General features: G+C 42.6%; 2 protein-coding genes across 3 annotated transcripts; one reads left to right on the top strand and one right to left on the bottom strand.

Moving 5' to 3' along the window:
* The first annotated feature begins 91 nt into the window (after window positions 1-91).
* Window positions 92-12720, top strand: znf410 (zinc finger protein 410). Its single transcript, XM_032585793.1, has 11 exons — window positions 92-528; window positions 628-686; window positions 825-957; window positions 4054-4239; window positions 4758-4976; window positions 7053-7221; window positions 7568-7749; window positions 9202-9291; window positions 9393-9512; window positions 11280-11399; window positions 12267-12720. The coding sequence occupies exons 2-11, from the start codon at window positions 654-656 to the stop codon at window positions 12365-12367; spliced, it is 1353 nt and encodes a 450-aa protein (XP_032441684.1). The 5' UTR covers window positions 92-528; window positions 628-653; the 3' UTR covers window positions 12368-12720.
* Window positions 12463-23744, bottom strand: entpd5b (ectonucleoside triphosphate diphosphohydrolase 5b). 2 transcript variants are annotated; one of them, XM_032585794.1, is made up of 14 exons: window positions 23233-23744; window positions 20249-20469; window positions 19902-19981; window positions 18682-18825; window positions 18224-18299; window positions 17788-17823; window positions 16527-16615; window positions 16132-16214; window positions 15825-15886; window positions 15459-15560; window positions 14464-14607; window positions 14104-14160; window positions 13803-13918; window positions 12463-13097 (listed from the first exon to the last, which is right to left on the bottom strand). In XM_032585794.1, exons 2-14 carry the CDS (start codon window positions 20460-20462, stop codon window positions 13014-13016), a joined length of 1287 nt encoding a protein of 428 aa, XP_032441685.1. In that variant the 5' UTR covers window positions 20463-20469; window positions 23233-23744; the 3' UTR covers window positions 12463-13013. The 2 variants fall into 2 exon arrangements, with proteins under 2 accessions (XP_032441685.1, XP_032441686.1); XM_032585795.1 differs by lacking the exon at window positions 23233-23744 and having other exon boundaries at window positions 20190-20365.
* Window positions 23745-24244: the final 500 nt, after the last annotated feature.

Here is a 24244-nt window from a genome sequence, read left to right on the forward strand (position 1 = left end):
ACATTAATTTTTCTGCCCGTACTTAAATTTACATTTTTGACCGCTGGATGGCGACAGTGAGACGCAAGAGTTTTGCGCGGATGAGCAGGAACATTGTACCTCCGGAGCCTCCGTAGATCACAGCTGCCTTCTGTTTTGAGAAATTTCTAAAGCTATTTGGTTGTGTCGCAGTTGCAGCACTGTCGCTATGATGAGCGGTTAGCTTTCTGGCATTGAAGAGTTGAAATAGTTAAGCAGACATACAGTCAGTCGGTGGCCATGTTTCACAGGGAAAGGTAGCTGTATTTTGGAGACTTAGCCCCGGGTAGCTAGTTTTCTCCTGCTAGCCAAGCTAACAAGGTAACCTGTCAGTTTTATCCAGCGCGGTTTTCAATGAACGCCGCCGTGGCATCCTCTCGCCATCAGTTTTGCTGTTGTTAATTTAAAACTTTGAGTGTATGAAGCTGTTTGTTGTTGCTGGTCGTGGGATGAGTTTGACTCAGAGATGACCTACAGCTGCTGACCCACAGGAAGTCTCACCCTTTCACGGTAAGAATCAAGCTCTGCTCTGCTCCTCTCTCTGAGCTGATCTCATGTTTACAGTCACTATGTCGGCTGATTGATTCCTGTGGTATTTGTATTAAACAGCTGAGAGCTTCACATAAGGCTGACTCATGCTTTCTGATGAGCTGGACTCTAAACCAGAGGTGGGTAGAAGCTAGCTTTGTCATTTGCACAGACTGATGGGAGTGTTGAAGTACGTTAAACTGTAGCAGCCAAGCCTAAAGAGTGACATTATTGTAATATTATCATTATGATGGTGATGTTTGTTTTTGTCTTGTCAGCTGCTGGTGCAGTTTGTCCAGAATGCCTCCATCCCATTGGTCCAGAGTCTGGAGGACTCGGACTCCAAACACTCCTGCCTGCCTCTGCTGGCCCCAGCTGAGAGCTCCCTGTGCTCTCCTCTGGAGCTCACAGGTTGGATCACAGGGCTGCCTCACTGTCGGACATATTGTTTACATTTAAAGGGGAATTATGCTCCAAAGTTTACTGCTGTTGTCAATGAATTACTCTATTTATGCCTCCTTAAATCTGGAAATATAGATTTTAACCAGGTGGTGTTGATTCGTTTTGTGCGCTTACTTTTGTTTTCTTACTCTAAAATAGATCATAATGCACACAAAAAAATGAACAAATAAGAACGCATATATTTCTATCGTCCTGACACTCATGTCAAACATATTCTGTGTATTGGAGGAAAAAAAACAGCTGAAATGGACAAAAAAACATTTAGCAAATACGGAGATGCACCCATAAAGCCTTAGCTGGCATATGCCCGTTTCTATTTATATTTACTTTAATTTTTAACTGTTCAGATGTTCCTTTTTAATAATTATAATCACTGTATAATAATATTAAATGAAGGTAGGGAACTGTTTTCTCTAGTAACGACTAAGAGCATATAAATTCATTTCATAATTCTTATAACAGTTGTTCTGAAATCTTCACATTCAACAATATTATTTATGAAATAATTGAACTTATTTATCCTTTATAATGCCTTGTTTGTTTTTGTTGCGTTAGTAATTGGTAGTAATTGTTTTCTTTTCTTTTTTCCCCCCTCTTGACAACCAAATCAGGTACAAACATAGTGAGCACTAAAATGTGACACTTTACACCTGAAATAGATTTTTGGATCCGTTTAAAATAAATGCAAAAATAATTCAACAAATTTTCTAAATAGTAACTGAACATTTTTATCTGCTATTTCAACTGTATGTTCAGTTTGCACCGTTACAAAAAAAAAACCAACAATCATATAACCAGAGTTAAATCACAAATTTCAACGAGAAAACACTTTAACTTAAATGTAGTTTTTAAATCGGACACTTTTATAATGGAGAGGAGGGGAATCCAGCTACTTTGACCCGGTTTAGTGAGGTAAATTGATCCAGTAAATCTCTAGCATCATAACAAGCTAATTTCCTCCCAATTTTCTGTTCATCCTTAACAGAGCAGCTGCTCTGTGACGTTTTTTTTGTCGTTCTGCTATTAGCTTTTAGAAAAGTAATTGTTTCTGTCGACGCTTTAAAAACCACCAGCACGCGTTAGAGAACTATCCTAGACTGCAGCAAACGAAGCAGGTGCAGTGAGGCCGTTCTGCAGCAGTGACGTGGGTCTGACCGTGCAAGAGGAAAAAGGTCAATCTGCTCAAACATGCCGCTTTTTGTTGCATCTATTTTAGCGAATCGGAGAAAAAAAAAAAAAAAAGGTTTGTTTCTCTCTAGTAGGAAGCTGCAGTCACGGTTGGCCCGCTTGTGGATCTCCTCGTTTCACCGCGTCCCTGCAGCAGTGCTGCATTGCTTACGCCCAATTATTCACATCGGCGGCTTCTGACTCTGCGTTGTCTAATGAGCTGTTAGAGAGAGAAGCACAAAATCAGGCTGGCTGTATTCAGAGATTCCTAACTTGGTTTAAACCCTCGAACGCCACATTAATAGTTTGCATTCTCGAACCTTTATGACATTAAAGTAGTAGTATTATTAAAACATGACATTCTTATGGTATTACAACCTGGAATAATCAAACATTTATGATTAACATAGTTAAAATACAGTCTTCTAACTGTGGTTATAAGCTAAGAGAGGTAAAATCTTCCTGGCTCTGATAGTTTTATACATCTGTCTTTTTTATGAAGCTGGCTCTTAAATGTGTTAACAGCCTTGTCCCAGAGGTAGTCGTATTATTTTAAAGCCACCCAAAGCAAAGCTACAAACAGAGACTGTAATTAAATAAGACGGGCAACATCTTCTAGAGAACTCCATATTTGGAACAGTTTGTCACCAGGAATTGTTGACTAATTTCTTTTTATTTTTTTACATCCCAGATGAAAATAAATGCTTGGAAAAAAGCAAATCTGTGCGCTCTGAAGTCCAGCTGAAAATGATCAGACACGTCGTACATTTAATCTTTTAGTTTTGTCAGCATGTTTCTTCTGATGGGAAGTAAAATCAGTCAGGGCTGCGTGACAAATCATCGTTAACTTTGGTATCAGCTGATGGCAAAGACTTGGAGCTAATCCCAGCACTTGATGATTTCTCTACAGTGTCCACTGGTATTTTGAGCAGTGGTATCTTTTTTCTATGCAACAAAAGGCAGCTTAGCAAGAATAAGAGTTTCGTTGCAAAGGTTTCACTCGTCACTTCCTTAATTTTGGATGATCTGTGATTGGCCGATTCTTACGTGTGAAACTGATCTCATCTACTTGTCTACTTCTGCAAAGGTCTGAAAGTCAGCCACTGTCCCGTTGTGCTCTGCTGTGAGAGAGAGCAGCTAACAGTAGTCATACCACTACTGCCAACGTAGCAAATTAGCAAACTGTAACTTTATTTAGCAACTTTTCAGACAAAAGAAAAAAAATGGCAGCAGCCAAAATCAGAATCGGCAGATCAGGGTTTTCAAAGATCAGTGATCGGCCAGAAAACTGAAATCTGTTCCACCCAACTCTTCAGAACATTTGTGTGTGATTTTTCTAATGCCACTATATTTACTTTTGTACAGAATATTATCCCTTTATGAAGTTCATCCCTTTTATGTTGTAACACAAGTAGAACAAGCTGACATTAGCTGGTTATTTAGTTGGGGTTTCTGTTCAGAAGGAGCCTGCAGTCTTCGTTTGAAATTATTCGCTTGACGCTGTTTTTAACTGAACGTTTAAAGAGCGATGGCGGCGCTCGTTTTGTTTCCGCTCAGTTTCGCTCTCCTCTCTTTGAAACTGGGAATATTTCATTATTTACTGGAAGCTAGGGGTTATATAATGATTTTTTATTTTCTTTTTCACAAATTCATTGCTTCAGTTTCCATAGCACAGAGTAAGGCTTGGCTTATCTTAGGTCTATTCTTTTAATTCAGGTCAACTCAAAGATGAGATGGTTGGAATAAAATCCAGTTTTTGAACGCATTCGCTGTCATTTGCAGTTTATATTTAAGAAAAGGCAAAAAAAATTGGTTAGAATTGAATCAGATTTTATTTTTGATCCACATTGCTTTTTTTATTGTTAAACCGTTTCCCAGGTGGAGGCCTGAGCCACGAGCCGGACAGTTCTTCCTCGCTGCCGGAGTTCGGCAGTGTGCCGCAGCAAAGCCCACTGGTGGTCCAGACCCACGCTCAGCCTCCGGCGCCGCAGAGCCCCCCGGCTATGCTGCACGACCTGCAGCAGCCCGACAGCACCTCCTACGTCCTGCTGAATCTCGCCAAAGGTAGAAACGCCCAGAGCATCGCTCACTGTACCGACCGGTTAATTAGTTATTTACTCGCAACTTTTCCTGGCCGCCTCCCAGCTGCATCTCTGGACTTTAGCGAAGAAAAAAAAACAAACGAGAGTTCAATTCTGAGACTGTCTGTGAATTTATCATCTGAGGCTCAAACAGGTAATTAAAAATGAACAAGAGAATACATAATGAAAGGAACCCTTGGCTGCGGCCCACATCCAGCATAAATAAGTTTCACTGAAGAGGCTCCAATCTAAGCTCGTTTCTGTTCTTCGTGTTCTCAGCGCAGCAAAGAAACGAGGTGACACATTTTCCGCTTAAAAAAAAAATGTTATCAAGAAAGAAAGAAGATCTCTGGAAAGTGTGTCCTTTAAGTTCATTAGCCCGTCGCGGGAGAGTTTCTTCACTTGTCTGTGTTCTGATTTAAATTTAGAGCTCTGATCTAGAAGGATACTAAACTCTGATTTGTGTTTTTTTTAAAGTTTTTAATTCTCCTTACATCTCAGGCATCACGGCCTCCTCCGAGTCGCTGATCTTTGCCGCCGACGGCACCGTGGACGACGAAGACGAGGGCATTCCGTCGGACTATGGGATGGACGGCAGCGCCCCGTGGTACCTGAGGGTTCAGGAGCTGGCGCACGACAGCCTGATTGCGGCGACGCGGGCGCAGCTCGCGCGAGACGCCAAGGCCAGCCAGGACGCCAGAGCAGCGGGCGTCGGTAACGGTGAGGCGGCGGAACCGTCACCAAAGCGATTTTCGGTCCCGTTGGCGATTTATAAGGGAAGTTCAGTCTGGAACGAAAACAAAAACAAGAAGCTCGCCCGCGTTGCTGCCAGCTTCTAAGACCAAGCAGAAAACGAGGTTGGGGAGATGAAGCTGTTGTGTAATCAGCAGTGACTAAAACTGAGCTCAACACTTGCCATCACAAAGGCTCCAAATCAGACCGAATTAGTCACTCTCTCTTGATGCTTCCGTCAGTTTGACAGCTAGTATCCCGCGGACTTGTAAATATCACAGCGTTTCCAGGCATTGGTCGTCGGCGGCTGCGTATACGGTCGGGCTCCACTGCTCATCCGTCTAATCAACTCGCCGCCGACCACGCAGTCGGCAGCTAATAAGCGTCAGGAATGAGCTGTCTGCCTGCAACTCCTGCTAAAAGTAAGACGCATGGTGAACGGGCGTCTCTTCCAGAATTTATAAAGCCCATAAAATCGTCGAAATACACGCCAGCGTTCCAGCACGGTGTCACTGCTGTTATCAAACTGTTTACACAGTCTCTTTCTCCCGTCTGAATCCATTCCCAAGCGTTTTTCTGTGCATTATCTATTATTTATGGCCGTATCAGTCTGTGCATTCATCTCCTCTTGCTGTGAAGCCTCTGCTTTGATTTGAAACAGACCTTCAAGTCTTGCAGCACGCAGCGCCGTTGCAGCCTATTGACTCACACCACAAGTCAGCACTTCATCACAGGCCGTCCTCGGCTGCCTCCGCAGGCCGCCGTTGAGAGAGTTTACCCGTGACATTTGGGGGGCATTATGACTCCCAGCTACATGTCTGATCTCTGAACACCTCCTGAGTCAGTCTGTGGCTGGAGGTCGTGGAGGAAACGTAACGTGTTAGGAAGTTTTCATCACCTCTCTCCTGCAGGTTTTTTTTTTTTTTTTGATTCCCCTCTCCTACATTTTCATCCTGGGATGTTGCTTTTCTTAAATGCTGTTTCTGATCATTTGCACATGATACATAGAGCAGAGCGACGCATGCATTTGTCATACTTGTGTTTAAAGTGGTTATAAATGGTATCATTAATCCTAGACTTCGAAGCTAAACAGCAACTTCCAGATAAAAAATGAGCAGGAAATGATTTTTTTGAACCTTTTTTGGGTTTCTTTATTTTTCCCCAACTCAGTTTATGTAGTGGCAACTCACAAATTTTTATGGCATTCACAGATAAGTAGAACTTATTTTGTCACTCATGTCAAAGATAGATGAGTGACATGTCATCACGTCATTTTCATGATTGTGCATGATAATGAAAACCCCAAATTCAGTGCCTCACATTGTGAAAATGTTATAGAAAGTTGAGTGGAAGAACAAAAGGTGTGGTAGGGAGAAGTGGACCTGAAGGCAGCTATTAAAGCAACCGGTGCATTATTGGTGTAATTCATGCAAAAGGAGCCCAGAAACCTGACGTGTTTCTGTTTACAGTGTCCATTTTATTGATCTTTACTAATCTTGTTTTCAGGAACGCTGCATTATCCAAGCGCCATAATAATCAAAATTGCACAAAACAAAGGGTTGGAATATTTCACTCTGCTTAATGAATCTATTATTAGCTTTACCTTCGGAAACGAGGGAGAAAAATCTGAAACTTTTTCATGACATTCACATTTTTATATATTTTTTTTCTTTAGCCGCACCATACCATATGGTGATGTGCGGCGCTTCTCCGTGCAGCATGGAACTAAAACTGCTGGAGTCAAGCTGCTGTAATCGACGCCCTCCCACTAACTTGCATTACATTAGACAAGTTCCCATCAGCTCGTCACTGGCAGAAAAGTAAAAAAAAAAACAACAAAGAAACGTGGGCTGTTAGAGCCGCTCGAAGCGGGGCGCCCGGTCCGGCTAAAAGGGAGTGATTGCATTCAGCTCTGGATTGTTTTCTTTTCCCTGCAGCTGTTCAGCGGGTCGCAGTCAGTGGCTGGTGATTTTATAGAGTCGAGGCTCTAGAGGCCAGCCACCTCGCTCTCGTGGCTTGATTACTGCGCTCACCCGCTCCCGTTTTTTCCCCCCGGTTGCCTAGGTGACCACCACACGCACGGCTCGATCGAAGACGGGGAAGACAAGCGGGAGCTGCCGCCGCCTCGGCCCGGCCGCCCGCTCTCCAAGCAGGTCCTGCGCTGCTCGTTCGAGGGCTGCGGCAGGACGTTCACCTGGCCGGCTCACCTCAAGTATCACCTCAAAACGCACAGGTAATGTCAAACTACGGTGGCCCTGAGGTGCAAACCACGTCAACTAATTCAAAAACACAACATTAACAGAGCACAATTACAAATTTTTTAAAGCAGTAGCTGCAGATGAGAGATTTGTGTCGGTTTCTGTAAGATTTCTGCAGATAGAATTAGCTAATCAGTGTTAGCGCTGTGGAAACGCCTACATTTTAGGTAAATATTCCTTTATGCTGCAAATTTGTCTGAGTTTACAGGCACCAGTCACACTCTGAAAGTTGTTCATGTTGGAGCTAAGCTGAGCAGGAACCTTTCTGCATTCTCTCCAAGTTGATTGTGTGTGTTCCTTGCGTTTCTGCCTATTGTCCAGGAACGACCGGATGTTCCAGTGCAGCGCCGAAGGCTGCGGGAAGAGTTTCTACGTGCTGCAGAGGTTGCAGGTTCACATGAGGACTCACAACGGCGAGAAGCCCTTCATCTGCAAGGAGAAGAACTGTGGCAAGAAGTTCACCACCGCTGGAAACTTAAAGAACCACAGGCGCATACACACAGGTGGGCAGGCGGGGAGATGGACGTCTTAATAAGTTCAGAGACGCTGCAGGCAGTAACCGGCCGAGGTCATTTACTGGTGGAATGCTTCCTTGGCGCAATTAAGCTGCAGATTTGAAGAGTCAGCAGTGCTGATGCCTCCGTTTCACTGCTGCACTTAATTCAGGGTGACATTTAGATCTTTGATGGTCAGTTTTATAGTCTGAATCTTCTAGTGATTAGTTAACAGACCACATGCAGCAAATAAAGTTCCAAGATGCTGCTTCCTCAGGGGTGTGCCAGGGGTCACCGTTTTATGAAACATCCTTCTCATAAGCATTTTCTCTTCGAAATGAGGCAAAAATGACTGGAATGCGATCAAAAGACCCATTGCAGTAGTAAAAGGAGCATTCCTATAGGCGTCAGTTCTCTGGCTGGACCCAGAAAGAACAAGCTTGGTTTTATGTTAACCACTTCAGCGCATCTAATTTTTTCCTAGCTTTTTACAGTGATCACCCGGCTGCACTGCATTAGAAAATATTGCTATGTATGCCTATTCTTTTCTGAAATCTGCCACTGGATGTTGTTTTAAACATGCCAAACCCACAGGGGGCAGGGTAGCGCAAAGCTAAAACCTATGTCAACAATCAGATTGCTTAAAAAAAGAGACACAACTTCCTGTTAGGAACCAAACGTTGTGTCAGGAGGTTCATTTGGTGGAACTACTTTTAAATAGCGTATTGGAATATAAAGTTATTAAAACACAATATCGATCGAGAATCATGTTCAAACGTGGCGTATTATTTGTCACAAACTCAACCCCAAATTTCCTTTTTACAGTTTTCTCAAATTTTCACTTTGGTCAGAGCTTTTAGAAATGTTTTTAGTGATATTAAACTGTGAGTCTGTGTGGCTGAAAGGCCAAAACACATATAAATGTATTTACCAGATATCCGTCTTTTTTCTTTTTACGTTTTCACCATTCGTTTAAATGACGGCTTTCTGTTTTGGTTTTGAGATCATTTTCTGCTCTCTTATGTTTCCCTCTTTACGTACCAAACAGACCACGTCGTTCTCTGCTCACTTTCCCCCCGATTTTCAAAGAGGAATGCACAACCAGCAGCATTTACGGAACAAATGACCCCGGTGATTGGACTGAACGTTATTACCAACACGTCCCTTTTAATGAATGATTTAATTACACAGAATCAGCTGCATGCGTGCCACGGGTGTCGGACCCGTTTGTTTTCTGTGACCCCGCTACGCCAACAAGCTAATTATTTACCATGTAGAAATAACATTTATCAGAAACGGCGATTTGTCTGGTTAGCGATGTTGGTCTGCTGTCATCCTGAACACTTGCTTACACTGAGTGGCACTTGTTAATCTGCTGGTTTAAACTAATTCTAGAAACTTTAATTAGGTTTCATGCGTTCACAGATGTGTTTTTTTGTTGTTGTTGTTTTTTTCTTTAAGGTGAGAAGCCTTTCCTGTGCGAGGCAGATGGCTGCGGGCGGTCCTTCGCCGAGTATTCCAGTCTCCGGAAACACATGCTCGTACACTCGGGTGAGCGAGGCCACAGTTGCTTCTCCGTGTAATCCTTCAGATGTTTCGCGTGCGCCAAAGAGAGAGATGGCATCACTTTGAAACGCCTCCCTGCCTCCCAGGTGAGAAGCCTCACGTGTGCGGGATCTGTGGGAAGACTTTCTCTCAGTCCGGCAGCAGAAACGTTCACATGAGGAAGAGGCACGGGGAGGAGGGCCTGGCTGCTGACGGCAGAGAAACAGGTCTGCATTTCACACACATCCGCCCACTCAGTGCGATACGTGGACATTATAATGGCTGGACTGCGTCGCTTCAAGCAGCTCATACTACCTGCTCCAAGATGGGCATCAATTCAAGCTTAAAGTGAGGAACGGCGTTTGATTTAAGGACTTTCACTAATCGTTTTGCGAAGAACAGCTGTTGACTGTAATCACAAAAAAACGACACTGTTATTTAGAAACATGTCTTTAAATCTCCAACTGCTTTATTTAAACACCTTTTTAGGGTTCCTGCAATGTCTTTTAAGTTTTTAAAAGGCTGTATTTAAAATAATAATGAAGTTAAATACTTTGACCAATGAACCTGATGGATTTAATGAAGGGAAGGACAAATAAGTGGACAGATGCAATATTTAGGTAATTGCAAAGTTGTAAATTAGTGCATCTGAAATTAAAACCTTAAAATGTCTTAATTATATTTAAAAAATATAAGTTGGCCCTAATCAATCACAGAACTTAAATCTTCTGTCCTGGCAAGACTATTTAATCTGTATATAAAAGGATTCGGGCTGCTGGGAAAAAAAGCAGTTTTTTTTTTTTTGTTTTTTTTCCAAGAATTTTGACTTTTATTTCAGAAATCAAAATTCTGAGAAAAAAAGAGTCAGATTTATTTATTTTTTCCCCATGTGGTCCTAATCCTCTTAAGTAAATCTTGCATCTTCTGTGTGGTTTCATCTTTTTTCTCGTGGGACCTTTTTGTCAGACGTCTTCATTGCCAGCTGCTAATCGGTGTAAACCCTAGCTGGCTAGTTTTTTTTTGCATCTGTCACGGGCAGTTCGTCTTCACCGTTGGCTCTCTTCTGTCGTCAACCCATACGAGGCTTGGTGAGCTCTGTGGAAAAATGTCAGCACTACACCGTAGAGAGCCCTAAAGAAATATGCAATTTTCTTCTGTACGTTTCTGTTTCTGTTGTGATACATTCATAGCGGTCTAAAAAAGGCTCAATTTGAGTTGGTGGAAGCTACAGAAACCCTGTAACAGGACAGGAAATGGACTGGAAGTAAATTCTTCCTCTCTCCATACTTACCCAGACTCTGAAAATACCTGAATCACACTCTTCCAGTCGGTGTGTGTGTGTGTGTGTGTTCCCTACGTTTTGACTTTACAAATTGCTGACACGTGTACCGTGTTTTCATGAATCTACCGTTGCTCAAACGTCAGCCGTCACGGATCAGGAAATTCTTCAGGACCAAAGCGTCCCACAGCGAGCTCTTCACAGTTTCAGACCAATCGCACAAGACGCTGGAAATTCATGTTTAGACAGAAACAATGACAGCAGACAGCGCAGCATCCTCTCGCCTGTCATTTTCGCTCGGCGGCGGCGGCAGCGGGGGTGGGAGGGGGGGAGAGAGCGTCGCAGCTGAATCACCACACGAAACGCTGCCAAAGCTCTAATTATAAACAACAGATTTATTCGGGTCACCCTCCCCGAAGAGGCTGGTCGTTTGTAAGAGCCGAGCCAGGGAAGACGCGGTTACACAACAGACGGGTAGTCTCTCCGTTCTACATAACACAATTACCCGATGAATTATTAAACCGACTTTCCCTCGGCTCTAAACAACATGGAGAGGCGAAACTCGGAACAACAGCGAGGCGCAAGTTCGTTTCTAAACGCTTACTAAGAACTCACGACCCGCTTTGAAGAACGACTCGTTTAAGAATCTGAATAGTTTGTGAAAAGTAAGGTGTGTGTTTTTTTTTTTTTTTACTGCCTGTCTTGCTCTCCACAGGAGAGGCTCTAACACAAAGCAGCCTGCTGGAGGCAGATGGTGAGAATGGAGGTGGTTTGGTCACCATGACAACAGCTGTGGAGCCCATGAATCTTCATCATGCGATGCTGAGATCACCAGGTAGGCATTAAAGCATGAGGGAGAAAGCACACACACACTCAGTGGGAGGAATTACAGTCAACACGTCCGACAGCGTTACCGTTAATGCAGCAAACGCCTATTTGGAGTTAGATCATAAATGTCCTGTTGCTGTCAGAGATGCTGAGTCAACTTGTTACCAGTGTGTTGTCAACAGGGAGTCTTAGTCATGCCCGCTCCTTTTTAGCAGCCTTGATTTAAAGGTTTCTACGACCTTTAATCGATCAGCAGGCATTCTTTGTGGCGCTCCTGTTTCATTTCAAGTAATTTTTAACAACCTGACGTGAACGACGCAAAGGTTTTCAGAAAATCTTGGTGGGTTTTTTCGTAGGATTCATCGTTGGGTAAAGAAAGTGGTGAGAAATCGGGTCATCTTTTCATGAGTCGAAGACAAATGAGTCAAATTATGTTCATTTTTTCCAAATTTTGAGAAAGTAATTTTTGCACACTTTCAGACTTCCAATTTTATTGGGATTTCATGTGACAGACTAATGCAAAGTGGTGTATAAATTGTGAAGTGGAAGGAAAAGAATGGATTTATAAATCTGAAAAGTGTGGCATGCTTTTGTCACAAAGATGAAAGCTACCCTTAAATAAAATCTAGTGCATCTAACGATCAAGCAGCCAAGACGTCCACAGCTACAAGTAGTCCTCTTGTATCTATGTTGATACAATATGGAGGTAAAATGTGAAATAGGGGAGTGAATACTTTTGCAAAACAGTTGATCCATAACTATGAGGTGGTGATTGGTTCAAAGATTACTTGACTAATGTGGAATTATTAGTGCAACTAAAATGTTTTCCATCTTGTTTAACTTGGCTTTTTTTTCTTGTTCCTTTCATCATCAGGATCTGCAGACTCAGTGGTAGTCCTTGCTCAGCCGCATGAGCTGGTGACCATGACAACGGAGGGCCATGCTTACGGAGACGACGTGGTTGCTCTGCTTTAGTCTATTTCAGCAGCATTAGACTGACAGGCTCAGTGGGACAAACATAGACATGGCTGTTTGTAAAAAAAAAAAAAGAAAAGTCTTTAACACTTGTAGATATTTGTAATTAGCAAACAGTTTTATTTTGACACGTGTGACACGGTGGTGTTTGTATGAGCCACATTCCCCCCCCTCCATGATTTCTTAAAGCAAATGCTCCCAAAGAAATGCAGAAACGGGTTGGAAACGATTATAAAGCTACGACGGAGGAAATGCAGCAACGCTTGCAGACGTGAAAACGATTACTCGCTAACCTCAGTGGCTGCTCCGACGGTCACACTTGCATTGTAACACACATGTACCATTTTTATGGTAAGAAAAATTTACTCTTTTAAATAAAAACAATCATGTTTTGCACAAACAGCCAAAGCCCCCTGTAGTAAACATCTATATGAAGCTAAAATAGTTTTGTCCAGTTCCAGCCGACAGCATCCAGTGCTTCACCCGCTCTTGCTAATGCAGATTTACAGCAGAATATATTGACACCTGAGTGTTTAAAGTCAGTCAAAGTTATTTCTGTCTCAACAGCTGGTTAGAAAAGGCGGTAAAAACGGAATCAGTTTGAAGGCGAGCACCGTATAAATCGACCTCTGTTCATTACTGCTCCTTAGTGGATCGTCAGCTTGTGAAAATGGTCCAACATGGCACCTAGCGCCCAGCTAGCCTCCACATTCTTCACTTTCTTGGTTAACTAGAAGGGGAAAAAAATAATCAAATCACTAAAATATCTGCATTTACAATACAAAGAATAACGGTTTGAGCATTTTTTGAAAGAAACTGCATATTTGAACTAATGCAATGAAAAAGTTGGAGTTTAAATTTAAGTCCTGAGCTGAGTAGGGACAAAATTAAATTTGCTTGATGGTCGTGTCGGATTGGTCTCAGCATGTTTATTAAGTTTGCAACACAGATAAACCTTGACAAGAATGCACAACATAAAGTTGCGTTAATCTATTTCTTTATAGTATAATAAAGGTGCAGAAGCTCATTAGACAGTAACAAGCACAGCGCACGCGGCCCCGCCCCTGTCCTGCTCTTATCAATCACACATCCCAGAAGATTTGCGCTTGACTCACCCTGCGGTTACAACAAGCAACAAAACGGAGCTGGATGTTAAACAAAAGCTGAAAATGGGAGAAGTTAAACTGCTTACTAAAATTATAGCCTAAAAACAAAAGCAGTCAAAGCTAAATAAAACTAATATGCCTGGCTTACTTCAGGCTCGGGGCGATAATTCAAGTTAATTAGTCGGACTGGGCCCTGACCAGGTCTGGTTGGATTTTTTACGCCCAAACTAAACTATGTTCAACTAAAACACCAACCAATGCACAATGCTCCCCCAGCCTAAAAGAGACTATTGTGTCATAAAACAAGGCTCTTCACTTTGCTCCCTAACCTGCAGGACGGTGCTGTCCTTGAAGCCAAATCCATCCTTCAGCAGACAAGTGATGTAGGTCAGGTCCATGCACAGGAAAGGACTGACAGCTGGGAACTCGCTCATCTTATTGCACGCTGAGCAGGAGACAAGCAACATCATCTCCGTTAGCTTGGATAATCACTCATTTGTATTCTGCTGACAGATGAGGGCAGCATTTCAGATAGAAACCACTCAGGGTCCATTGAGATGCGCGCTGTGTGTCAAGTGCAGGGAGCAGCAGATCTGTCATCGTAATGATGTATTCCTCAACCGGTCTCACCCTCTTTCGCTCTCTTCTTGAAGTCTCTGACCCGCACCGTTCCTCCTTGGACATTATCTACAATGGGAAGAGAGGGATGAGTGGGGGTGGGGGGGATCATTATATATTTAAAATGCCAAAACAGTAATTACAACAGCTCATCTACATGCACATTTATATAGTCCTAATAACAGAGCTGATGGCCTTTCAGTGCAGACTGGCAGCGGGACGACAATTTCTATAATAACCGCACAACTATGGCTCATCAAATCCCCTGATACAGGAGCAGATGACTCACATTTTTCAGCCTCTGTCTCGCATTCAGGCGCTGTATAATTATGTAAGGTGTGGACAGGGAGGTGTGTGTGCACACACACTTACTGATAAGGCCCGCATCCACAGCTCTGTCAAAGTAATAGGAGAACGCGTAGAACACGTTGCTGTCTTCGAGCTCGTGCGGCTGATGAATAATCCCCTTCACCACCTTGAGGACTTCCTGATAGCACGGCTTGTATCCCGCACGACCTGAGGGGCAAAACGGAGGCAGGCGGGCAAATTATGTATGTTCTTTTGGAACAATGTTTGCTGAAACTCTTGGAAATGTCAAGCTGGATAATGCTCAAATGTATCACATGCCCTGTTTTAGCCAGTTAAAATGATTAAGGAAAATTACGAAATGCTTTTATAACTTATATCCGACCTGTATCTTGTGTCCTTTACTATTAAGTAGAGCTGAAACGATTCGTCGAATGATTCGAGTACCTCGATTATTAAAATTTGTCGAGGAAAATTGATCTGCCTCGTAGTTTCATTAAATTATGTTTTATTATTTAGCGCGCGTGTTCCACCCGGGTCATTATTTGTGGTGGGCAGCGCTCTCACTTCCGCCTATGAGTTGTTGCTAAGCGCTAGCAGCATGACGCTGAATTGTCCAGCGTTTTCTGAGGTTTTGGGAGACAAACGAGTATTGTTGAATTGTGTGGGGCGATGCTTGGAGTACGACAGTTTTTCTGCGCTCAGAACCGCGTCATCAGCGTTTTGGAGCAAGAGAGAGAGAGATCTGATTACTCGATTAATCGTAAAAATATTCTATAGAGTACTCGATTACTAAAATATTCTTTTACAACAGCCCTAATATTAAGCCTCATAGCCTCCCATCTGCTCAGGAGAGCGGCAGATGTCACGGTTGGACAGATTAGAAATAGGGTGGTTGGGTGTCCCGTCAGACCGTCAGTTCCCAAAACCACACAATCAAAAAATAAAAAACCTTGTAAAAGTGCATGCAGGGTCAGTGTGGCCCCATCAGAGGGCACAAAGCTTGCGAAGACCCCAACAGGGTCAAGGTGCCTTCAGTAGACAACTTGAACCGATCTTACCGTCCTGGTCTCCGCTCACTTGGTAGGTAAGACCTCCGAAGCTCCAGTCGTCCCTGAACTTACTCGGCAGGCAGAGGCTTTTAAAAACCTGCCACTCCAACCCTGGGAGAGAGAGCACACACACAATTAATCTCCTCAACGGTCCAACAGCTTCACACCAGCTTATCACGGCCCGAGCTCGCTGATACCACACCGCTTCTGCAGAAGCTCTTCCCTGACTAATCTCCGGTTATAACATGATATGTATATTAGCATGGAAACTGGAAGTACACCCTTTATCTAGATGGAGTGAAGGAAGACTCTCGTGAGTCCCTGCAGCTCTGAGAGGCAAAGCGATGACAATGAAGCTCGGTTAACCGTTTGTACCTTCTGCGCCCAGAGCACCCAGGGTGGAGAGACGGGCGGCCATTAGTCCCTTTCCAAGATAACTGCAGGAAAAAAAAAAAAGACACGAAACCAACCAAGTGGATTTAACCGGTCATTGTGAAAATTGTATTGTAGCTAAAATAGTGGTTTGTTACTAACATCACTTCAAGAGGGCACTAAAAGCTGTACTAAGTACATCTACATCCTGCGACTGTAAGATATCATTTGAAGCTTTTGCATATATTGGCATTTTAAAGACAGAACAAATCTGAAGCAGTAATGCCATCTGCATAATGAGATCCGTTACCTGTGAGTGTACAGCTCAAACGTTGAGTTGAGAAAATCAAACCTGGCAACATAATCGTCGTCAGGAGCGCTCTCGATCGTTTTCTGCAGCAAATTATAAATGTGATATTAAGCTGGTGCAGTTTTCCAAAGAGTGGATCAAAAGTACAGAAAAGTAGGGCGTGCCGTGGTGGCGTGGGGGTTGGCGCGACCCGCGTTTGGAGGCCTCGGGTCCTCGACGCGGCTGTCGCGGGTTCGACTCCCGGACCCGGCGGCGTTTGCCGCATGTCTTCCCCCCTCTCCCTCCCCCTTTCCTGTCAGCCTACTTCATGAAAAGGGACTCTAGAGCCCACAAAAAGACCCCCTGGAGGGGTTATAAAAAATTTTTTTTTAAAAAGTACAGAAAAGTAAGCCGACCCTCAGTTTGGGCAGGAACGTGATCTGTGTGGATCCTCCTCCCAAGTCCAGGATTCCCACAGTCTTCGTGGCGTGAGCGTTCAGATGACCTGAAAAACAAAACGAATCACCGTAATCCAGCATCTGCAGCTGGGAGCAGCTAATCGCTTCCCACCTGAGATGCTATCTTCAAAAGGCCCGCTTCGGCAGACGCGCACCGTTTGAGAAAACATTCCGGCTCAGCTCGGTCCGAGAGAGATCACAGTAGTCGGCTTTAGGGAACAAACTCATCCTTGCTCTCATCGGCTTCTATTTATGGACGCCAGCGTGTAACGCAATAGGACGCCAGGTTAGGAAAACGCACGGAGTCAGGAGAAAACACAAGTCGTCTGTGTTACGAAGGAAGCAGTTCGATGTTTCGTTAACAAGCCTTGAGCCTTTTATTTTCCACTTTTAGTCATGTTGCAACTGCAACCATGTATTTTCCTTGGATTTTAGGTGACAGATCAACACACTGGAGTGCGTTAAATGTGAAGATTGGTGCATTAATCATTATCAGGGAAAGAATTGAATGATAAGAAGTACGACTTATTGTAGTAAGAAACTGACGCTTGTTATAAACAGTATAGTTAGCATTGTGATTTATGCCCTCTAAACTATTTTGTTTGTCGTTTACCCCATTAGACATGTCAGTATTTATCGAGGTGAATTTTTAAGTCGGTATTTGTTGTTTATTGCACTTTAAGTTTATCCTGATTCTCATTTTCATAATTTTGCAACAAATTCCAAAAGCACATTGTGATAAAATTCTAAACACACATTGGCCGTTCACATTGTGAAGTTGAGGCAAAAAAGATGCATCGTCATTTTCGCATTTTTTTAAAAACAAATTTCTGAAATCTGAAAAGTGTGGCATACATTTATATTCAGCCCAGTGAGTCAAGGTGTTTTCGCTACAAGTACAGCTGGAAGTGTTTGGGGTGGGTCTTTACCAACTCTACAAATTTAATACTGGAATACAGCATGATGCTGCCACCGCCGTGCTTCAGGTTGGGGATGGTGGGGAAGCATTTTGCATGTTGTCCAAAAACTGTCCATTTAGGTTTTACCTTACTACACCTGTTCCAAATGGCCATTTTATTGCTTGTTGTTATTGTTATTTTGCATTGCTTTCTTCTACATAACAAGTACAGGTCACTTTGTGTCGGCCTGTTTGTTGTCGTGAGCGTACAAATTGTCAAAATGTTCCAGCTGGATAAATACTTCGCTTTACAGTACTTGCCTGTTAGAAAGTTCAGAGAAATCCAAGCCAGAATGCCTAGGTTTGAAAAAAAAACACAGGGACATATTTAAAAAGCTGTAATTTCAGAAGACAAAGAAAAAAAAACAAAACACACACTTTGAAACAAATTTGTGAAGTGCAAGCGCATGCAAGGACAGCCGAAAATGCTGACCAACCAATTATCCGGCTGTACAACAGCCTCATAATTACTGGCTTTTAGGGCTTGAAACGACTCCGCTGAAAAACTTTTGTTGTTTTTAATGCGTCATCGCAAAAACCATCTATAATCTTCTGTAATTTAGTTAAACGCCTTCATTAAGCGAAAGGTCCTGACAGAAGATCCATCGGGCGCATCGTTAAGATGCAGACACCTTTGAAACAACAACAACAATGCAGAGGGGGGGGGAGAAAGTGCTTGTCGGGGCAGATGCTGTACCTTCGTTTGTGCCGTTCATAATGCTGACGCTGTTGTCTGGCACCAGAAACGGGGATTCGTCAAACACGAGCTGGACCTGAGAGAGAGGAGAGGAGGGAGGCGACGTGAGGAGAAGGAGAGCAACAGGAGGCGGGAGCTAAACGGGCCGAACATTATCAGCTGTAATGGCAGCTCATCCAGAGGTGCCCTCCGCTGGATGGGATTAATTCATTCCCTCTGGGACAGATTATTAAAGTATCATTCATCTTCCAAGGTGCCTCAGGGCTACCCCGTTTCCCCCCCCCCCCTCTTTATCCTCTTAAACGATAGCCTTTGACACTGAGCTTATAGCTGCATAACTCTCCTCTGCGGCATCGACGGATAAAAACATACCGTCCACACTAAAAGGTTACAAGGCCAAACCGCGTCTCTATGTTGAGGAGCTACTGCCTACTTTTGCTGAATCGTTACGGTCTCACCTGGTCCAGAAGCGCCTGGGCTTTGGCCGCAGACAGCAGGCGGAGTCCGGCCGTGGCTCGGAGGACCAGCGGGGTTCTCTTCCAGTCCAGACGAGGAACCGTCTTCTTGGCGACCTTCAACAGCATCCTCACCGTTTCACCGGCCTGTGAGAACGGGAATATTCACCGCAGAGCAGCAGTGACCCGGAAGGTTCTTTGGTGAAGTAGAGAGATTAAACGCGACGGATTTAAGTTGGGGGCAAAATACCGCAGGTTCATTTGCTAGGATCGTCCTTTGTTGGGAATTTGGTGAAATAAAAGCTTAAGATTATAATGTAAGTTTTACTACAAATACACAGCAGGGTTGAAAACATAAATGTTATGTTTTTAACATGAATAATGAAACAGCACCATGAATTTAGGCATTTTAAAGACAGAAAGATAGTTACAAGTCAGAACAGTTTTGTTGCACCTTTTGCTTCACTTTTATTCAAAATGACATTTTTCCTTTGCGGGTCAGAAACTCCTCATGTCGACCCCTCATACACTGAAGAATGTTTGCAATGTATGGAATAATAATTGCTGTCCTTATCAGCAACATATAAACTGCATTAATCAGGACAGGGTTTTGGGAAATCGTTTGAACAAACTAAAAAGAAGTGGACTAAGGACACAGACTTGAGGTACACCAGAGTCCACTTTTGTAAATTATGATTTCCAGCTGATTGTGACTCACAAGTGTCAATCATTTAAAAGCATTATAAACCCATCTTACAAACGGGACAATTTCAGGTTAAAACTATTGTAGTAAAGTAAAAATTAAAGAATTCATGTGCACTGCTACATGGACATAGGCAACTGTTTGATTCTCGTCATCCAAGTCAATTCAGCCGTTGACGACAACAACTGCTCCAAATATGAAATTGCCAAACCTCTAACATGTTTCTACTTGCATATCAACTGCTAATAGACATACTAATATGTAAAAGTGACATTAAAAATGTATTTTTGTATTTACTCATAAACAGTTGCATCTGTAAAAAAAAAAGCATCATCTAATTAAGCTGATGAAACCGGACAGCAGTTCAGAGAGATAACGTTACTTCACACCTCATTATTTCAAATTTCTCTCCTCTTTATTATTTCCAGCAGGAACAATTCCCAGCTTTGTTTTCAGAGGCTATGCTTGACCTTTCACCTCGGCGAAAGTGTCCCTGATCACATTCTGACGATGAGCTCACCGTTTCGGGGTAGTCGGCGTACGCTGACAAACCCGGCTTTATGGAGTGGAACATCTCATTGTCCAAAACAGGCAGCGGCTCTGGAAAGGCACAACATCCACCCACGTCATCAAATATGAAGAAGCCGCTAAAAGCCCTCAAATGCCTCAAACCTCTTAGCATGCGTATGCATGATTTATCAGGCAAATTAAGGCCTATGTGACTTATGGCCTCTGAATTTACAGGTTTAATGAAGTGTGAAAATGGAGTAGGTGCCAAGCAAACTTCTATTAGTCAACCAAAACACACATTTTGGGGAAGCGTTTTAGGAGAGAGCCGGAGCGAGAGAGATCTCTTCCCGGTTTTACCCGAGTTGCTGTGGATGAAGGTGTAGACGTGAATGCGCGTCCCCGTGCTCCCCGCGTCGAACATCACGGCGTAGAAGATGCGGCTGTGGTTGGCCGGTCGGCTCAGGCTCGGCAGGATCCCGGACAGATCCAGGAGGGACGTCCTGAACTGGGCCCGGCTCAGCCCGGCCGCGGCGAGGAGGACCAGCAGGAGGAGCGGGCCGGACGGCTTCATCTTCCCTCTGCGGCATAAGAAGGAGGAGGAAGGGGAAAAAAAAAGAAAAGGAGGCTGATAAGTAGATGTGTTGAACAGCAGAAAAGCAGCTGAACTGGGTGAAGACTTTGTTCCGAGGGTTAAATTACAGGTAGCGGAGGCATGAGAAGACATCGGGTTATTTACACCGTCGGATCTGACCACGCCTCAGGCGAAGATGATGTCCAGCCAACCAAAAGCAATGTTTACCGTCTGCGTCGGCTCGCACGGAAAGTTTAAACACGTCGCTTAACAATCAGAGGAGGCGGCACACCGAGTTTCAACAATGTATCATAAAAATGTTTCAATTCCCATGGACTCCGGTCAAATACTGCTAAAATTACACGGGCGCCTCTTACGGGATTCACAATTACAGGGTTGTCCAATAATCACTGCCAAAACCCCTCTACCTGTACTACTAAACACTTCACTGAGGTGTTTCAGAGTTGAGAGGCTTTTTAGATCCATTTCCCGTGGACGGAGTCGTACTCCACTGTCACCCTGTTGTGTGACGGTAAAAATGTAACTTTAAACCACTTTTTGGTCTCGATGTTTGCTCATTAAAGCTGCATCTGCAAAATAATAAAAAAAAAAAAAAAGCCACAACAACAATATCCAATTAAATCTGACTGACTAGGAATTACACCGTCTCACATGTAATCACATAATTTGTCGTCTCTTATTACACCTTTCCATCCATTTTGAGCACTTAGACGAAATTACACACACGGAACAGAGACCGGGGTCTCTGCACATTTTTTCAACCCGAAATTTCACACTTTCATTGAAAATCGCCTCCACAGTTCTCAGTCGATTTTTACAAAATTTCAGTGTCGAATATGCATCCATGCTGATTTAGCTTTAAAAAAACGACACTTAATTTTCACACGGCTGCATAAGAACTCTGAAAAATAGACACAAGTTTAACAATGCCTTCGCTCCGACTGTGCAACCTCAGTCCCCTGCGACTTGTGTCGGTGTAAATTAAATATGTGGCTCCATAGCAGCAGAACACGCTCAGCCAAAGGTCACAGACCAGAGCCACAAAGCGTGTTCATCCTCAATTCTTTCGCTGCGAACCGAGCCTCAGAAACACCAGGCGCTCCAGGATAATAAATCCCTATTGATCAGACTAAAAATGGTGCCCACAGTGCCATCGGGTGCTTTTGTACTGTACCCGTTTGACCCCTTTGTTGCCGAATCAATTAACGCAGCAGCGTAGATAAGGACGCTTTCATTTTGGATCTTCAATTTTAAGTCTTTTCCAGAGGCAAATGCATATTTTTTTTTGTAACTAAAAAGCACAAGTCAAGATTTGGTCCGTCTACATTTGCGACACCCGCCCTCGACGTTTTGTAGTTCTCTGTCCTTCACACCTCTTTGTTGTGAATTAGCGCTATATAAATAAATGTAACTGCATTCAATTGTAATTATAATTTGTAGTTTCAAAATTACAAAAATGATAATTTTCTGTCTGTCATACTGTGTATAAAACCTAATCTAGAGTCAAGGTTTTACTCGTACAGTTTCACATTCCAGGATTGTTCTGCTTACTTTATTTCTATGAACATTATGACTGAAACTAATCAGCGGGGATCGCTAAGCTAATCTGCCAGCAAGCATTAGAGGGAAAAAAAAAAAGTAAAAAGAAAAAAAAAGTGAATATTTAAGAGTAAACATGACAATTGGATTACAAGTGACAGATATATTGAAGGCAGGTTACGTACACTGAGATTATAATTACAGTTTTCAATTAACACTGTTTCACAAGCTAACAACTAAAGCAGCATGAAAATGTTCCAACAAAATAACATCCATCAAGAGAGTATTAATAGCATGCTGCTGCATAGCAAATGACAATTTTGTCTCATTGTGCACTAATGTTTGCAGATGTAAAAAATACATAAATGTTTATTTAAATAAATTTTGGCTTAGTTAAACAGTAAATTTATAAATTAATATAATTAGTAAAGTAAATGTCAGGTACGACTTGAAACAACATGAGATTGGACATAAAAATTGTCTATTTTAAAGCGACCAGATGTAAATACATTTTTTGCATATAGAAGATTTACTACTTTTGAAATGTACACAGCCACAAAACACATAGCAGGAGTAAAAAGATATATTTATATATTTCTGTAAGCTACACCTCCCTGTAAACCATTTATTTATTTTATTTTTTTTATTTACAATGATACCATACCCTGCAGTAAAACACATTTATGTACACGTCATTTAAGAAAGCTGTTATTGAGTCCATAGTTAATTTGAACACAAATTACATTAAAAGTGCAAACTTATTTTAACCTGAGTGCCCCCTTATCGCCCCGAGGCCTCTTACAAGCTTCGGTCGCCTCTGGCTGTGAATATCTGTTTACAATTTAGCAAAGATAGTTGTTTATAACAAAAACTGCCTTCAAATGACTCAAAAGAGATATTCACAAGAAAAATTTAAAACCACTCTACACCCTCACTTTATATACTTAACATTAAGGATAATTATTAGATAACTTTATTGGCTACAGCTGTAAGTAAACAGTCATGGTGATTAGCATCCCTGCTACATTTAGAAAGCTAAAGGCTAAAGTTTGACCAGCTAACATTAGGTTGGTAGCGGTTAAATAAAACGACGGGTTTACCAAACTAAACTTTTAATCATAAAATCTTTAAAACAGTGAAATAACAAAGAGTTAGAGTCTGTAGCTAACGCGACAGAGTGGCATTTAAAGGCTAAAAGCGGCAGCCTCACCATGATGTCCGACTGGCTCCTCACAGTGGTACCAGGAGTAGTTTGGGTTCGGTGCCGAACTCACATCGGAACTAACTCCGGGTTCTAAGTAATAAACTCCTAAAGTCCGGATCATCAGTTTACTGAGTCTGTGAAGGTTAATCTTCCGCCGGAAGTAATTCCTCTCTAATCTGTCATAAACTGACAAAACATCAACATGGCGTAAAGTGATTAGCTAGGCTGTTTTTGTAACATCAATATGTGGTAGTTTGGCACTTATGGAGCACCGTAAACGCCTCATGGTCAGCTTATGCCATGTTGTTTTGCTTATTTAATCAATGTTAAATCTAAAAGCAAAACAAAACACGGAAACACTTTAGTGACATCACATGAGGCACAAAGTTCTTTAGCATGCTCACTTGTTTTGTTTTCTCGTACCATTTTATAACTGTCACTTAGTTTTGTGACGTATTTAGCCATTTTAATCAACTGTGGGGCTAAATAGTTAGAAAATGTCAAAAATTTGTGTGCAGTTTGGTTTGGTTCTGATCTCCGTTTGAGTCCTATAAAATATGTGAGATCAGAACCTTTGTTCAAACCAAAAGACCGACTCAGGTAATTTACTTATTGTCTTTTCACTAAAATCCGACCAAGTGGATTTTTTTGTGCCTCTCGTGACGTCGTTGACCCAGATACAGTCGAATCGGGATTAGCTGTTTTTCTTTCCTTCAGAGCTCCTTTTGAAAACGTTTTACGTTTTTATACGGCTGCAGTGGGAATCCATACCTCATTACCCAGCTACGTTTTACTACCAATGTACAATATTTATTTTAAAAAACAGCACTAGATGGAACCTTTAAATCATAATCATCCGGATCGTCAGCTTGGTCATTCCTTGGTAGTTAATTTTACTCCAGAAATAATTGCCATCTATTTATAATTCATGAACTGCTGAAACAGGAGTGTGCAACATTAGTGTGCATTACAGCATGGTTCAGATGAACCAAGCACAAAGTACAAAAGTGCACAGAAA

This window comes from Xiphophorus hellerii, chromosome 15 (genome assembly GCF_003331165.1).
Source record: "Xiphophorus hellerii strain 12219 chromosome 15, Xiphophorus_hellerii-4.1, whole genome shotgun sequence".
NCBI classification, from domain to species: domain Eukaryota; kingdom Metazoa; phylum Chordata; class Actinopteri; order Cyprinodontiformes; family Poeciliidae; genus Xiphophorus; species Xiphophorus hellerii.